The sequence below is a fragment of the Candida pseudojiufengensis genome (assembly GCF_024610245.1).
Source record: "Candida pseudojiufengensis strain CBS 10847 chromosome Unknown scaffold5, whole genome shotgun sequence".
Classification (NCBI taxonomy): domain Eukaryota; kingdom Fungi; phylum Ascomycota; class Pichiomycetes; order Serinales; family Debaryomycetaceae; genus Lodderomyces; species Lodderomyces pseudojiufengensis.
The window spans coordinates 267,287-285,494 of record NW_026261528.1 but is presented as its reverse complement, the minus strand read 5'-3'; the positions used below and the strand labels follow the sequence as shown (position 1 = coordinate 285,494).

The 18,208-nt window shown below is 25.0% G+C and overlaps 2 protein-coding genes across 2 annotated transcripts; both read left to right on the top strand. All coding sequences in view use genetic code 12, as the record gives it.

The window, feature by feature from the left end:
- Window positions 1-6,898: 6,898 nt before the first annotated feature.
- On the top strand, window positions 6,899-9,280 carry KGF55_002425 (uncharacterized protein; the record flags this gene model as incomplete). Its single annotated transcript, XM_051757107.1, has 1 exon — window positions 6,899-9,280. One exon carries the CDS (start codon window positions 6,899-6,901, stop codon window positions 9,278-9,280), a length of 2,382 nt encoding a protein of 793 aa, XP_051614686.1.
- Window positions 9,281-13,728: 4,448 nt separating this feature from the next.
- KGF55_002424 (uncharacterized protein) lies at window positions 13,729-16,398 on the top strand (the record flags this gene model as incomplete). The annotated part of the gene is made up of 1 exon (XM_051757106.1): window positions 13,729-16,398. One exon carries the CDS (start codon window positions 13,729-13,731, stop codon window positions 16,396-16,398), a length of 2,670 nt encoding a protein of 889 aa, XP_051614685.1.
- Between the last annotated feature and the right edge of the window lie 1,810 nt (window positions 16,399-18,208).

The window sequence follows — 18,208 nt, the reverse complement described above, 5'->3', positions numbered from 1 at the left end:
AAACATATTGGTAAGAAGAGTGTGTATAAATCTATGATACTTCCTAACATTGCGTAAAAATTAAGAGATTAAAAATCATTTAAATTAGGTTATAAAAGATCCGTTCTTATTACTGTAATGTTTTAGTCGTCCCCTTTTTTTTAACGAGTGGTTGATAGAACTTGAAAGAAAACTGTCAAATTGAATTGGCTTATGAAAAATTGTATAAATAAAACGTTCGTAAACAAACCATAAAATTACTTTTTTATCAATAAGGTCAAAACATATTTGTCAAAAATATAAAAAATCTCATCGCTAGATATTAAAGTTAACAAGTCAAGCTTCAGGTTATCTATCAATTAAAATTGAATTGAATTGATTGCTTGATTCATAAGCCTTTTATTTTACTTGTCTAAACTTTAATTTGAATATGAAAGTCAATCAAATATATTTAAACTTTTTGTCCTTTGTATTGCATTGTATATCTCATGAAAAGTTAATACACAAACTCTACATAAATATTTGTCCGAAGCATAGACTAACTAACCTATTATTCATTGTATAATATAGACATCTAATATTTAGTAGTTGACGAACTTAGCGAAGAGATGATTGTTTAAAAAATTAAAACTCGGAAAGAAGAGCCCTGGGACCTATTGAAAAAAAATTAAACGAGATCAAAATTTGTTCATATAAAGACACACACATTTTAGTTACTTATCGCCCTTAATTTTTAACCTTATTCAAGTAATTTTATCCTTACCAAAATTACAAACATTGAAGTTTCATCAGAAAATGTTCTTAGAATTTTGCTGGTGATCATGGATAGAAGCTTTTTAAATGAAATTGTGTACAGCAAAAGTTGTTGATGTTACTTGAAGCCTCACAAATAAAAGTAGCTTTTTCATATATCTGAATGAATACACATACTATAAGTTTAAGTTAAGTAACTGTATCTGTATATTTTATTAAAGTTTAATACTATAAAATATACTTTGAGGTTGAATAGGTTAAAAAATGATTTACTATTTTGATTTTATTAATTTTTGTATGGTTATAAAATACCCCTAATGTAAACATACAAAAAAATATTTACGAAATCATACTTTGTTAAAATTATATTACTTGATTTGATATAAATAACTACACCAATGATATAAACCTCTCTTCATTTTGTGAACCCTTTTTCATAAAATAAATTCTTGATATGATAGTATAAACTCTATTCAGTGATAGGATATATCCGTATGAAATTATGGAGAAATTTCAAATATCTGAACAAGTTAAGAATTACGAACTTACTACTATATCAAAGTAAAAAGTCAAAAGTGAAAACTGAAAAATTAATGAAAATTAGAATGGTCCTAATTTTTCACCTTAATCGGACTTTAGATGAAAAATTTTTTAGTTCATTAAAGCAAAAAATATTTGTATTGTTCAATTGTTTCAATCTAATCACTCCACTTCTAATCTCTCGTGTAAATAATTAAACATCAAACAAAAAACCACCTTCCAAATTTAAAAACAACTCAAATGGTTTGCATAACTCCATGGAGAAATTTCTCACTAACAATATGGAAAAATAGAATTACATGAAAATAAAAAAAAATGTACTTTGTATAGGTCCTGTAATTTAACCGATCTTACATACTACATTTATACTTAATTAATTTTACAGATCTTATCATAATCTATTGTTTGCTGATTTAAACTAAGAAGTTTGATTAAATATTTATCCAAAATGCCGTTTGAAAGATTAGGAAGATGGTAAATATGTTTAAATGGTGGTATGTTGTTGTGGTTGTTGCTTTCTTCTATTCTTTTCTCTATTTCTATCTATCTATGCAATTAAAGAGATGACATGATTAAAATGAATTACATTTTCTTGGAATGGCATCAATAGTCGACAAATATTTATCATTTTTAAAATTGCTTTGACCTTTCACTACTTTACTACACTTGAATTCATGGTTAAAATTTCAGTTTAGATTTCTCTCCAGATTTTGTTAAAATATGTTTCAATTTCATTTTTTTTCAAATTACGGTTTTATTATATTTCATTGGGTATGTAAGTAAGAATATTTGAATTATAATTTAGTACTTACTCAAATATAATACTGTACTTAAATTTAGGACTGTAAATCTTTACTCAAATACTAAAAAACCTTTGCATGATTTAAAAATATTTTAGTTAGTTTGAGTAAAGCATACTTGTCAAATAACTTTAATGGTCAATTGACTTAACTAATCATATATTTTTGATGATGGAAAATATTTGCTATACCTTTTTAGCTTTGCTTTTCTATTTACATAAATTGATGCCATAATTGAGAGTGGCAATGATGAAATTAGACTTTATTACTTCGTATGATGTCAAATTTTTTAATTCATTTTACTTTATTTTTAAAAATTAAAACGCTCAGGGCAACTCGTTTACGAAAAAATAACGACTTTTTGTACAACAATGAAATTTTATTTACCTTACAAAATTACTATTCAGTTGTAAAGTACTACTAAGTCATCAATTTTAAAAATCTGAAACATCAATCAATCAATGTATGTTACGTATTTTCAGTACTATGAAGGGTTGTGAAATTTTTGATCATCCTTTCATCTATCATAGTATGCAATATAACCGTTTTAATTTCAAAAGAAACAAAATTCAAAAGGAGATTGAAATTGAGTGAAGATGTAAAGTTGTCACTATTCTTGATCAAATTAATCAATCAAACATGAAATTATTATAAGATCCTTTTATTGGATCTTAATGTAGGTTGTATCTTTAACGTAAACTACAACCTACATAAAAATTATTATATTTTCAAGGTAAGTTTAATTTTTGACTTTAGTGATATTTCAAAAAGCATATTTACGTTTTGGATACTGATACGAATTTCAGATCTTATTTTATCATTTTGAATACTTTTGATGTTTCAGGTTTACATTTATTTTTACTTTTAACCAAATTGGGGATTTACAATGAAAAATGAAAATTCGAGTCGTTAAGCAGAGATTGTAAGTTGAAAGTTGAGTACTTTGTGGATCTAACTTTTAGATTTCTTTAATCTTTTCTTCCTAAATTAAGATTTTGAGTAATCAAACTTCAAATCTCTTGTGGCAAATAGTTAATCGGCCATAATCTTTTCAGAATTCATTAATTTGCTCAAGTTCTTTGATGTCATCATTAATCTAAAAAATTTTATGCTTATTGGGTTGTTTGACATCACATGCTATATAGTTACTCTCAAAATAGATGGTACAAAACTGATATTTAGGACTCAACTTTTCTTTTGTTGGAGTAATACGAGATCATAAAACTTAAACGTTTTTTAAGATCAACTTGAATTCATGTATTTGATCGTACCTAAAAGATCTCAAATGAATTCAATCTGAGTAGATTCCCTTATCTTAAAAAATGTTGGGGCTGTATTGATTCAAAAACAATGTTTTGAAGCATTGGACCCTTGAACCTCAATGTCAAAAAAAATAAAAAAAAAGCTTTTTGAAATTTCAGGTTGTTGTGATACAAAAACAATTTGTTACAAGTTACAAACATTACTTGACAACCAAAAAATCACCTATTACCTTAAACCAGATGAAATTTTGATTTTAAGATCTACAATCGATACTCCATCAATCAAAAAGTTATTCCTGTCAAATTGTAACAAACCATGGTCGATGATAACCGAACTTTCAAAATTAACCAAAGTAAGGATCTTACATTTACGTGAAAAAATAAGTAAAATATTATTTCAATATGCAAGATCTAAGACCTCTCTCTATCTTTTTTGTTTTTTAGTAAAAGAAACTAAAAATTTTTTAGTTGTTTCAGATTTTAGTAAGAGTTTATTTGAGATAACTTCACTTGGTCACACGAAAAATCTTCAACTTTAACCCACTTGTTATTAATGATCTCAAACGTATGTAATTTGACCACACTTGTTGAATAATGAATTTGTTGGACTGCACTCAATTAAATTGATTTGATATTGACATGTGTTAAAATCAATGAAAAGCAAATGAAACCTTCCATCTTGATTCGAACTTTTTTTCCCCCTAGTTTTTCTTTTGTATGACTAAGAATCCTTGAATCATCGAAATTGCATAGGTCATAGAACTTTTTAGGAAGTGACATATTGAATTATGTAAGCGCAATTTTTTGAGCAATAAAAGTTTTTCATTAAATAACGGAGTTGTACAAAGAACAATCTTTGAGAGAACAAGTTCGTAAAATTGCTTCTACTTCTTTAGTTTCTTTGAAGATAAGAGTTATAAAGAAATAGTTAAAAAGTTTGATTGCTCGTAAGAAATCTCGTTTTTTTTGACATCAATTCATGTACAAAATATTACTGAGTCAGTTGAAGAGATCGAAAACCTTATAAGATTCTTTAGATTCGGGAATTGGAAACTTCTCTACTAAACATAATCGGGTTTAATTTATTCTCTAAGTTTTTATCTTCATGTAAAAAAGGGTGCGAATAAACAAAAAAATGATGCAGGGACTTGACGTAAAAATTTATTTATTAGTGAATACCATGCAAGTTAGATGACTTCGACGAATTTTGAAATAAATCATTAACTCCTACTCGTACTTTAATTGAGAAAGAATAAAAGAAGATAGAAAATTGAAAACGATGCAAAAAGTGAGGGGATAACTGATCTACCGAGATGTAATTTTTGAACTTGAATTAGGAAGGTCAATCAGGTACATTGAAACACAATGTACAAATAAAAAAAAAACTTTTCAACGGTTTATGCATTGTTGTTGTGTTGCATTTTTTTTATGAATAAAAACCTATCGATTTTGCTAAATTCAGCCGTAATATTACTTTATTGTTTTCTTTGATATTTTCAAATATGATGGAATACTTAATGAGTATCAACTGTCTTTAGGTGCATATCCGAACCGATTTATCTCTCTCTTTTTGTCATAATGCAATATTTGTTAAATAATACAAATAGATTCTAATTTAAAACAATTGAAATGAATATTAATTTTAAGGAATAGGAAACCCGTGGGAACGACCACTGTTTCTGGCTGAACACGGCATTTGAACTTATGATAATAAAAAATAAGATTTATTGTAAGTTGCGCATTGATTTGATTAGACATGTGGAAGATCTTTATGGTAGGAATAGTAGAATTGCAAACAATAGAATTTGAACTATAATAAATCTGGTGCTGACAATTTCATTCTTATGTTATTTCTTAGTGTAGTTCATTTATATCGCCCGTTTTTACCCTTAATCTGTATATACATATATTGCTTTCATTCAGATGGATTTGAGTTGAGTTTAGAAAGAGATAAGTCTTGTATGCATCCAATTTTGCAGCTAAATCATTTCTGAAATCTGAAAGCATAGTTGGTAGTTTCTTTTGCGAGTCGTGTAATAAGTATCGAGTATTTCATCATTGGTTCATCGAAAAAAAAATTATCACCAATCTAACATCTTATTGACTTCTTTTCTTTCTTCTTCTTTTCTTCTTCATACATATTAACACACTTCCGGAGTACCAGCGAGACTGATACATACTTCTATTTGGTTAAGCAAAAATGGCTGGAAGGAGAATAAATACTTTGAAATAGGTGTCCATTGTTATTAAAATAATCCAATTTTTTCTAATCTATTTATAATGAAATTATTTGGTTCGCTTGATGGATACATTTTTTCTCCTTTTTTGATTTTTTATAATACCGAGAGTTCTCAACTAATAATCTATTGGCCTAATGAGATTAATTTTGATAACTTTCCAATATGAAGATAAGATATTTTTTTAGATACTATACATAATTTCTTATAGAGGTGATCTTATACTAGATAGATTGATTTTAGGAGTGAGGATAAACCAAATTCTTTAATGAAACAATTTGACGAAATTCATTCTAAGTAGCAACTGCTTCTTTCAAAGACTATCATTGACCTGGACTTTAAATGTTTTTTAGAAATGTCAATACTGGTATTGATCATACAAGTCTATCATTAATGCCTCGAACTACTAAGTCAGGTTAATAATTTAATCAATAATATAAGGCTGATTAAATCTAACACAAATATTATTCTTTGTTCTTTTCCCCTAAATAATAAAAAATAACGCGAATTAATTTTAAATTTTGTTCCAATTGGTAGTACCAAGTAGTGTAATACTGACAGAAAAACTTATTACTTCCATACCTCAATAACTAAATCTTAAAACTAAAACAATAACAAGACGCGTTAAAAAATTAATTTTTTTTTTTTTATTTGAGATAGATAAATAATAATAAACAATTGTTCAAATTAAATTAACATTGATGGTAGTAATAACCAATCAATTGAAGATATGAAATAAGGTTTTTCAATAGAAGATACAGTCAAGTAAGGAAAGTTGGCTTATATCAACTTTCACCCCATAACTACTGTTTGATTACTACCTCTATTGAATCTCTTAGTATGTAAATTTAAAATTTCAGCCGTATGTATATTTCCTCTAAAGACTTTCTGTGTATACTTGTCAATAAGAAAATATAACAACAATTTACGACGTATATTTTTTACTTGAGTTTAAATTTAGCTCAATTAGAGACAATTTTTTTGTATGGCTTTAATTTTACTCTGTATTACTATCTTTCAATTTATTAACATTATAATATAAATTTATCTATCAAATCAAATCTCTATTATTATTATAAAATATAAACAACAACAACTTTACACACACAAAAGATAATCTTCAAATTTATTCTAAAAAATATTTTTATTATTATTATTTTACAACCAACAACTGTTTTTAAATATCTATATCTTCTTGGTCTTATAATATTCTTATCAAGAAGGTGAAAAAAGTTTACAACAACCATTTTACATTCATTTATCAACTAACTATACAATAATTGGAAAAGATTAATTAAAGAATTCACAAGTTTCTTTAAACCAATAAATGAGTATTTCAACAGCAACACAACCAACTGTTTTATCTCATGGTTCTATAAAATCATCTCCTAAAATTATATCATCACCTATTCAAATTTCATCATCATCACCAAAATCATCATCATTACCAAAAACATCATCAATTATAGCAAATAAAATAAATTCACTTTCAACACCATTAAGATCACTTACTATTTCAAATCCAACAACAGAAGATCAAAATAACTTTCAAACAAATTTAAAATCAAATATTATATTAATTACAAAATTTACATTTAAATCAGAAACAAGTAATGAATTAAGTATTCAAAAGGGTGATATATTAAAATTATTAGATATACCAAGTAATGGTTGGTTATTAGTAAAATTTATTGATAAATTAAAACCTCCTGGTTTAGTACCTGCTCAATATGTTGATATAGCAATAAATGATCCAATAAATCCTATAACATTAAATTGGTTACATTCTACAGATTCATCATTATCATCATCAAATATTATAAAAGATCATAAATTTCTTAATTTACAATTTAATAAAATAGAATCAAAATTTCAAACAATAAATAATAAACCTTATCCAATATTAGTTTCAATACTGAATTTTGCATTATTTAAACAAAGATATTGGTATAGATTAGATGTTGAATTATCAAATAAATCTAAAATTTATTTATGTAGATATTATCAAGATTTTTATAATTTACATATAAATTTATTAAAATTTTTAAATGATATACCCCAAGAAGATAAATTGGAAGAAGATGTTGATTTAAAATTACCTAAATTACCTGAACCATTACCAACAAGATTAAAACATGATGAAAATAATAGCGCCATAATTGAAGTGGAAGAAGAAGAAGAAGAAAATATAAATTTATTATTAAAAAGATGTAATGATTTAAATATTTATATTAATAAATTAATTTTAAATAAATATTTTCAAACTTCAATGGAAATAATAGACTGGTTAGATTTAAATTATAATAATTTACCTGGTTTTTTAGAAATTGATGAAATTGAAAATGATGATATAAATCAAAAAATTTTACCTGGTTCAATTGATGTTGTTAAAAATTATAATGAAAAAAGGTTAAAATTAGAAGAAGAAGAGAAGAAAAAGGCTAATAGAGAAGAAGATGAAGAAGAAAATGATGATGATAGAGAAAACAATGAAGATTCTGATGATGAAAATTCAGAAAAAGAAGATTTACCATCAAGAACAAAATCAAAAAATATTTATAATAATTATCAACAAGCTTCAAATGTATTTAGACAAAATTCAAATTCAATAAAAAGATCACAATCAAAAAAAGTAACTTCACTAACTAAAACAAAATCAAAACTGTCATCACCAATTTCTTCAACTCCAAATACAAGTTTTAATAATAATAATTCAAATATTTCAAATACTTCAATTAATTTAAATTCAAAAGATAGTTTTATAAAAGAAAATGATAATGTTACTCCAAATACTTCAATGGATTCAAATCAATTTTCAAATTCTCCTAAATTAAGAAGAAAAATGTCTCAACAACAACAATCACAACAATCACAACCTTCGTCATCACAACATCAACATCATCAACATCAACAACAACCAAAATCAATGCCAACTCCACCATTACCATTTTCAATTCAACAACAAGGAATGGGAACTCCTACTAAAACTCATCAAATGGTGCCGAATTCCCCACATTATTTCCAACAACAACATCCACCTCATCCAAATCATCCAAATCATCCACATCATAATAACTATCACCATCACCAAAATCAACCCCAATATCCTCAAAATTTCCAAACTGTTCAACCACCACCAACTCATTTCATTCAAAATCCAAATTCTCCAAATTCAAAACCTGGTTATTCATCAAGAAATTTAAATAAAAATCAATCACCTCAAATATCTCCGTTTCCATCAACTTATTATTATAATCAGTCTGTTCCTCAACCACCACCAGCACAAACTTCTCAATATCAAAATCCTAAATTATCACCATTAAGTATAAATACAAAAATTTTCCCCATATCAGGTTATCCAACTCCAAATCAAACACCAATTTCAAAACAACAATCACCAATTACGAAGCAATCAAAGAATCCTCAACAACATCCATTAAAAAATAATCAAATATTAAGATGTAAAATAATAAACCTAAATCAAGAAGTAATTAATATAAGTATACCAAAATTTCAAATATTAAATATAAAAACATTAAAAAGAGTTGTATTTAAAAAATTAAATTTAATTGATTCAAAACATTTGCTTTTAATGAAGTTACCAAATTTTAAAAATTTTGAAAATTTAGATTTGTTAGTTAATAAATTTAATTTTGATGAATTTTTAAAATTTAATTCTGAAATTGATTTAAAAATTGGATTAATTTAAAAAGAGGTTGTTGAGTTTAGAATTAGTTGAGTTAAGTAAATGAGAGAAATGAACTTAGTTGCTTGAAAATTTGTTTGTTCGGTTAGAGTTGTTGGTTCGTTATTCGTAATTCGTTATTGTTTACTCAATTGTTTTTAAAGATTTGAAAAAGAGGGAGAGATAGAGTTAACACTGCTGAAGTTTTAGGAGATACGGTTGGATCTGATCGTTTTATTTATAATTCATTTACTTCTTTCAATAATTTTATGAAAAAAAAGTTTGTTTTATTATTGAATATTTTTGCCTGATTCATTTGAAGATGGTTTCAGATATACTTCATTTGTACTATTATTAATTTATTAATCTTTTTTTTATTTATGTGTGTGTGTATTTTTATAACTTTTGTATTAATTTATAATTTAATAAAATATTTTAATTTTAACTGTTTTGATATTTATCGATATCTGTTTCTTTCTATCTGTTACTTGTTTAGTTTGATAGTACTGAGGATTGTACTGAAAGGAAAAATTTTGTGAAAGTGAAAGAATCTACTTTTTTTTAATTCAAATGGTGTGACGTTTTTAATTTAGTTCAGTTCTAATTTTGCAGCCAAATTTTAACAAAAAAATCAAATTAGATCGTAACATCACAAAATTTAATTGAACAATTATTTTTGTTTTGCAAAAACTTATACAAATGATTTATCTGTTTTAATCGGTCATTTGATCACTCGTACATTGATTTAATACGTAGTTCAATTATCGAGTTTAATAAAGAACATCGTCTAAATTTTGAAAATTTCTTCGAAGTTTTTGTGACTAGCGTAAATGAGACTTTCAAAACTTTGAGATACAAAGTACTTTGAAATTGAATTCAAGAATTTTAATAAATGAATTCATTACTCCAAATTCAAGATTGATCTAATGACTATTGTTAGTCTACAGATCTATTCTAGATATCAATTTTTTGAAATCTAAATTAAGTCCGAACAAACGGAATAAACTTTTTAACCAATTTACATTATTTAGACAAAAATCTAAAAATTAATTTTGCGCTTCAATTTTTTTTAGAAATTAAGTTTTTTAGTTTTCAAAACAATTTACCAATTCAATCAAATTTGACCAAGAGCTAATGAGGTTTTCATTTTTCTTTGTTTGTCTATTTGAAAAATTTTTACACAATCGATTGATGACAGGTCAACTCAAACGTTTGACTTGGGTGATTTCGTTTCTGGTTTGAAGCATCAATTGAGATCTACCTTTTATTATCAAAGATCTCCATTTTTTGAAAATAAACCCGTTGGTTATTTAGGATCTCAACTTGATGATATTTTAGTTATTACGGATTTATTCAATATATAGTTTTGGTTTAGTTTAAATTAATCAGACCACATGTTCATTAGATTAGATCTAACTCATAACCACTTTTATTTTCAAGACCAAAAAAAGAATATGAAGTCGACTATATCTAAATTAATCCGATACTAAAAAGTACAAAAGATTTAAAAAATTTGAGATTCTTATTTATGATCTGGTTTGTATTCCACTAAGGTGGTTATGAAACTTTTGACATTTTTAACTTATTTTTGTTACGGAAATTTGTACTTATCATGGTCAAATGGTTATGAAAAGATGTATTTCTTGCAATATCATACGTTTTCAATTTCTACTTGATACAAGTATGTGAATCGGTATAGACTCTCAGGTATTGGTCAATTTCGGTTCATTTTCCAACCCGTCAAACGACTGGTTTACTCTTTTATATCTTTCAATTGATTAGTCAGTGCGTGGAAGGAAAGCAAAACAAAGACCGGTTAATCTTTTTTCCATCAATTTAATTTTTATTTTATCGTGATAATTTTTAGTTTTAGTCAGGTCTAACTAACAGAAATAGTGAAAAAAGAATTATAAATGATGTAAGATCTGGTTGATAAGTGATACTTACATGACAAGTATAAATTATATATTTCTTTTTCTTTCTTTTCTAATTATATACGATATTCTTGAAATATCGTACCATTTTCATTTCATATCTCATTGAGATTTGAGATCTTTAAATCATAAACGGATTGAACATATTTGACCTTAGGTTTCTTTGATTTATATCCGGATTTATGTTAAATTTTCATTATAATAATAACCTTATTTATTTCTAAACGAAATTAAATTTAATTTCACTTAGTTATACTTAGTTAAACTTTTTATTGTTCTTGAAAGTGTATGTAAACCTAATTATTGTTAAAAATAATTTTCAAATTTTTTAAGCTTCGAGATTTAACCTTTTTTTGAGCACGTATTGTTTACTTTGTTATATCAAATGGAAAAGTCAAACAAAACTAAAAAAAACGTTTAGGAGATGATCAGATACGATTAGATAGTTTAAAGATAAGTTAAAACCAACCAATTAGTCAAAGAATTTAGTTGAGTCTCTTTGATTCTTTATCAATTTCCACATTCAAATTTATGACTTTGTGAGATTTATTTTGCTATCTATAATATTTATAATTTTTAATGTAAGGAACAGATAAAAACATTAAATAATAAATAGTTTATGTAAAATTTTGCATTATCTCGTGTTATAAATAAGTAAGTTTGTATTATTGTGTAAACAATTACAACAAAATATTTTTGTAAAATTAGGTCGATCAGTAGTATTTTGTGGTATGTTCTACAACGACAAAAGTTTAAAAATTGGGGAAAATTAAAATATAAATGAAAGTTGATTAAGATATTAACAAGAAAGTCTTATGAATAATGTGATTTTGGGAAGGAAAGAAAAACAACTAATGCCATTCACATCTATAAATGCTTTATAAGGATGTTGAAGGTATTGGATACGGTTCAGTAGATATTTTCTTAATGTGAAGCACTAGTGAATGTGTGATTGCATAAAATACTATACTAAAGGAATATTAACAATACTATAAAAGAGAAGGATCTTGATGATACGAAATTAATATTATAAATAAGATAAATGTAAACAAATATAATATTAAGTTTTTCTTGAAATGTTCTTGTTCTCTGAACTATGATTTGAAAATTCGATCAATATTTGACTCAATCGATTCAAATATAGTTTTTAATAAAAGCTTTATTTCAAAGTCATAAAAAAGAAGGAATATAAGCTCTTTTGAAAAAGTAAATCACGGTATATCTTTAAGTATAAGAAAAAAGATCCAAGAGTGAATATTACTAAAATCATATCCCAGTTCCTTTAATCTTATATAATAATTTATTTTTATCCAAATTTTATACATCCTGTTCTTTACTAATCATAAAAAAAAACATGAACCTAGAATTTCGGATGATATTAAATTGTCCTTTTAACTGTGAGTTCGTGACACAAAACAGTACCTAGGCAATAAGTCAAGAACCAGCCAGAATTTGACAAATCTAACTGCGCAATCAAATCTATCGTCAAAAACTACCCCTACAACCGTCTATTTGAAGACTACAAGGTCCAGCAGCCTCCTCCAGGTGTCTTTGTTTGAAGTTTTTAAACAATTTCAAGTGTTCGCAGAAAAAAAAAAGGTTAAGTATTGTATGTATAGGAAAGGACAATTTAATATAGCACAGAATTTCTTTCTCCTTAGTAATTAAACATGAGTCTACCCACATTTTGATTAATAAATCAATTAATTAAGACTAATTTATGTATAACTTCACCTTATAATGATTTTTAATTCAATTCACTCAATTTACTTTGAACTACTTAGGCTAATATGAATTAATTTGCTATTAGTACTTAATCTCGTTAATCTATTTTATTTTATAAGATAAATTAATTAACAAAGTAGTACTGTATATAATATTAGTGATTTGTGTAATTTATGTATGTATGTATGTACTTATTGATGTAAGATTTTACTTTGTGTAATTAGCATACATACTATGTAAGACTCTCAGTTACGTAATACATTACATAATTTTATTCTGTTTACATTTTATTTACAGTATGTTACACAAAAATAATTAATAAATAAAATATAAAGAAATAATTAAAAAAGTAACAAATTTATTAATAGAATAATTCAACTCAAATCTATATCACTTTCTTACCAAATCAACAACCAAACAGATAACCAACAAATAAACTGATCTATCATCAACCAAAGTACAATATTCAGACTTAAAGCTACTTACATCCAGATAAAGATTATACAATTATACCAAAACAAAAGTAGGATCAATATAATTTTCACAACCAATATTCAAAATAACAATTTTGAATTTTTTACAACCACTTTACAAACATTTTACAACCAGTTTTCAAATTAAGATCTAGATTTTCAACACTTACAACTTGATTCACCCTTCAAAGAATTAACCATAGTATTTCCAAAATTAATCTGTATAGTTTGCAATTACCACTTAATTTTCACATCGTCTAAATTCAATTCAAAAAATCAAAGTATACTTTAGAGATTTACCCCGAAGAAGTGTCTTTTCCCAAAAACTCATCAAATCACAATGTCTTCATCACTTTCAAGATCAAAATTATTTAAACTGAATAAAAATTTAAAAAAATCAAAAAATCTTGTTATATCAGGTCCAATAGATGAAAAAGAATTATATAATTTACAAAATTATAAATATAATCAAAAAAATCAAAATCAAAATAATAATAATCATATAAAAGATCGAACAAATTCCAAATTTCATCAATCATCACCAAAGAAAAAGACTTACAAATATAATTGTAGTTATGAAAATCATATAATTTTAATATCAAAATATATATTTGAATCAAAAAATCAAAATGAATTATCAATAACGGCAAAAAAATTTTATAAATTAATTAAAAAAATTGGAAATGGTTGGTTATTAGTTTGTGATATTGAAAATAATCAAAATAAGGGGTTAGTTCCTGCTTCTTATATGGAAATTGGTATTAATGATATTTTAAATCCAATTACATTAGATTGGTTACATCATTATGAAATTGATACATTACCAATAGAGGATGAAAATTTAATTAATAAAAATTTTGAAAATCCAATTGATTGTTTAATTGATGAAATTTATCAAGATTTAAATAATAAAAAAATTTGGTATTGTTTAAAATTTCAATATGATTCAAAGTTAATTTATATAAATAGAAATTATGAACAATTAAATCAATTTTATGAGAGATTAGATAATGTGGGTTTACAACAATTTCCAAAAAATGTTGAAGAATTTAAAAAATTTAATTCACAAGTAATAAATCAATTAAGAACATTATGTTTTGAACTAAATTCTTTTTTCAAGCTGAATCTAAATAATCCTTCATTTCAATTACAATTAAATCAATTAATTTTTGAAGATGGTAAATTTATCGAGATTTACAATGATGATGATGAAATTTTAACAACAACAAATATAATATCAAAATTTTCAACAAATTCAATATTAATTGATAAATTAACAATTCAAAATTCAAATTTAAATTTAAATTCATCATCAAATTATCAATATTTTAAAACTGAACCATTACCAAAATTAGATCGAAGTTTTTCATCTTCTATAACAACAAATTCTTCACCAATACAAATATCACCAATTATTCAACAACAAAGATCTTTTTCAACATCTGCAGTACCAATTACTCCAAAATCGAATTTAAATAAATTTAATTATTCAAATACTTCACCAAATTCAATAATTTTTAAATCTTCAAATTCTTCAAACTCACCAAGTTCTGTAAATTCACCAGTTTCACCAAATTCACCAAATTCAATTAAATCATCAAGAAAAAATTCACAAACACAAACTTTAAAATCAAGATCAAGATCTTCTTCAAGTTTAAATTCAAGAGTTTATAAAATTCCAGATCAATTAAATTTTGAAACAAAAGAAGAAGAAGAAGAATTATTACAACAATTAAATGAAAATGAATATGAAACGCATAACAATTCTACCCCCAATGTAATTTGTGAACAACAACTTCAAATTAAGGATTCTCAATCACTATTAGAGCAAAAACATCAGGAAACAGAATCATCCCATTTAAAATTACCTGAATCAATTAGTTGTAATACATTAATGAGTTATGGATCATTAATTGATGGATATGAAGATACTTCAATTAATGAACAAGAAATTAATGAACAAGATGAAACTTTCTCAGTTAATGAACGAGAAAACAATGAAACAAAAGAAAAAGATGAAACAAATAATGATAAAACAGACTTAATTAAAGAGAATGAAATTAATGAAATAAATAATAAAATTGATAATTTAAATTTTGAACCAAAACCACTTATAAATAGTTATGAAACTAAATCATCAAATATAAATAATAGTGATAATAGAAATTCAAAAAGAACAGATTCAACATCAAGTTCAACTTTAAGTTCAAATAATTTATCTATTGATACAAATAATTCATCAATTGATTGTTGTTTTAATCAAAATCAAAAAAATGAAAAAGTTTTATCACCTTTAAAATGTCAAATTATACATGATTTTGAAACAAAAGAAGAATGTAACGAAGCAACTGATATCAAGAAGAGTGAAAATTCATCAAGACAATCCAAAACAAAAACTAAAGATTTTGAACAATTAATAAATATACCAAAAACTCCAGTTCTAAATAATAATTTAAATGATTTATTGTTAGAGAATAATGGATTAACAACAACTTCAACTCCTCCGACTACATCATCAACTATAAATCAACATAATTCTTTACAAAATTCAATAAATACAATATCAACATCAATAACAACATCACCAATTACTGTAAAAACCCAAAATTCATCAATTAATAAATTTTTTACAAATATTACACCACCTTTAATAATTGAACAACCAAGAGACTCATATTCTTCAAATAATTCTTCACTTGTTAGCTCACCAATTACTCCAACTTCAAGAAATTCAAATCCAAATTCAAATTTTTTAAAATTAAAAATTTATTTAAATAATTCTGATAAAGATATAATAAAATTTAAAATTTTAAAATCTGATATAAAAAATTTAAAAAATTTGAAAAAGATTATAAATTTAAAACTTGGTAAAGATATTGGAAGTTCATCATTTAAATTAAAAATTATTGGTTTAATAAATGATAGAGAAATTGATGATTCAAATGAAATTGAATTTATGAAAACACTTATAAATATTGATAAATGTAAATTAGCTTTGATAGGTCTTTAAATAATTTACAGAATGAGACATTAACGAACAATAGGTTTTTGAATATTTTACAGATAGAGACATTAATGAATGAAATATTTATGAAAATTTATTCTCTTACTTGATTCTAAACTAATGTAAGACCAATAAATTATGAAAAGTATCATAATCCCAAAATTTGTTCTATACATACGTAGTATGTAAGATCATGCATGTGACTAAATACGTACTTAAATAAAGCAATAATACACGATATTCTTAAAATATTGCGATATTTTTACGGTAGTAAAGTAGTACTTTTGCAGGAATAAACGTACTTACCTAGTCAATAAATGAACTAATATTTTGAATCAAACGTACAATAGTATTGGAATAGAGAAAGCAAGTTTAGGATTTAATTAATTCTAATCCTGTGTATTTTCAAAAGGAAGGGGATAAAAAGTATTATTACTTATTCTACTTTATTAGCGAAAAAAAATGATTTACGAATGTGCAAAGTTCTTTTACTTGTTAATTTAATTAATCAATTTAATCAATTTGAGATTAAGTAAATTTACATCTTTGTATTTGAATGTATTCTTCATGAAGGATTTAAAGTTTTTGAGTGATTGTTGGAAGATTAATCGCTCCAGAATATGGTTGATACAAGTAAATTCAAGCTATGTCCTCCTTTCAAAATCTTACCATTAATTCCAAGTTTTCGAAAGTATGGAATACCATAAACATTTTGTTGAAACGTACAATATTATATTCATTCTACAATTTAATATAATTCGCTAATGTAATAATCTATCAATAATTTATAATGCAAATGCAATAAAAGAATGAAGTATTATAACTTATTTCTTTTTTGTATAAAGGTGTATGTATATATACTTAAAATTCAGAGTAAAAGAAACGCAATGTACTGTACATGTATTGGTTATTGTTAAGTAAATCTAGAATTATAGTTGAATTTATGAGCATTTTTACAATTTCTTGATCAATTTTTGTCAATTGATGATCATTGAGTGATTTTTTGAGTAATTTTGAATAAAAAGTTTCGTACTGGATGTGTAACGATGTATGATATTTTCTGATATCTAATGACAGGGAATTACGCGTTTTAGTTTAAACTTTTGATATTTAATCTTATAATAAATTATTATTTTAAGTAACCAACCAACTAACTTTAAAAGGGGGATTTTGAACCAGCATTTTAATCTTATTGAAGAATAGAATGACGAAAGTTCTAGTCGCTAGGTTATCTTCTTTGGTTTGACATTTCATAGCTCTAGTTTTAACAGATCTTCTTAACATGAACCCTGAAATATTGTAAATTGAAGAAAAAGTTGTGTGAAACATGTGTATGCCTGTGTGTATAAATATTTCTATTTTAATTTTTGAAAGGGCGGCTTATGACTTTTGTGTAACTTTTTAAAATTTTTGCAAAAACTTTATTCTTTTAATAAAACAACTCAAAATTTCATTTCATTCTTTACACTTTTCCATCTAATTTATAAAAGTTTAAAATTCTTCATATTGTACCAATTTCATTCCTTCATTCATTCCTTCATCCATTCCATCTTGCTGTATTATACTCGCCCTGTTCTATTGTTTTTTATCATTAACTTAAAAAATTTAATTTAAATTCATCAAATATTCCACAAATTCACGTTTTAGTATTACCAAACTAACTATCTCAAAGGTAAAATTTCATTCCTTTCATTTATTCATTTTACAAAACTTAATTTTACTATTCACTTAGTTACTACATTTTCATCGGAGTGCCAAATTTAGTCGTTCATTTCCACAACTCACTCATTGTTTACAAAATTACACTGACTTTCTT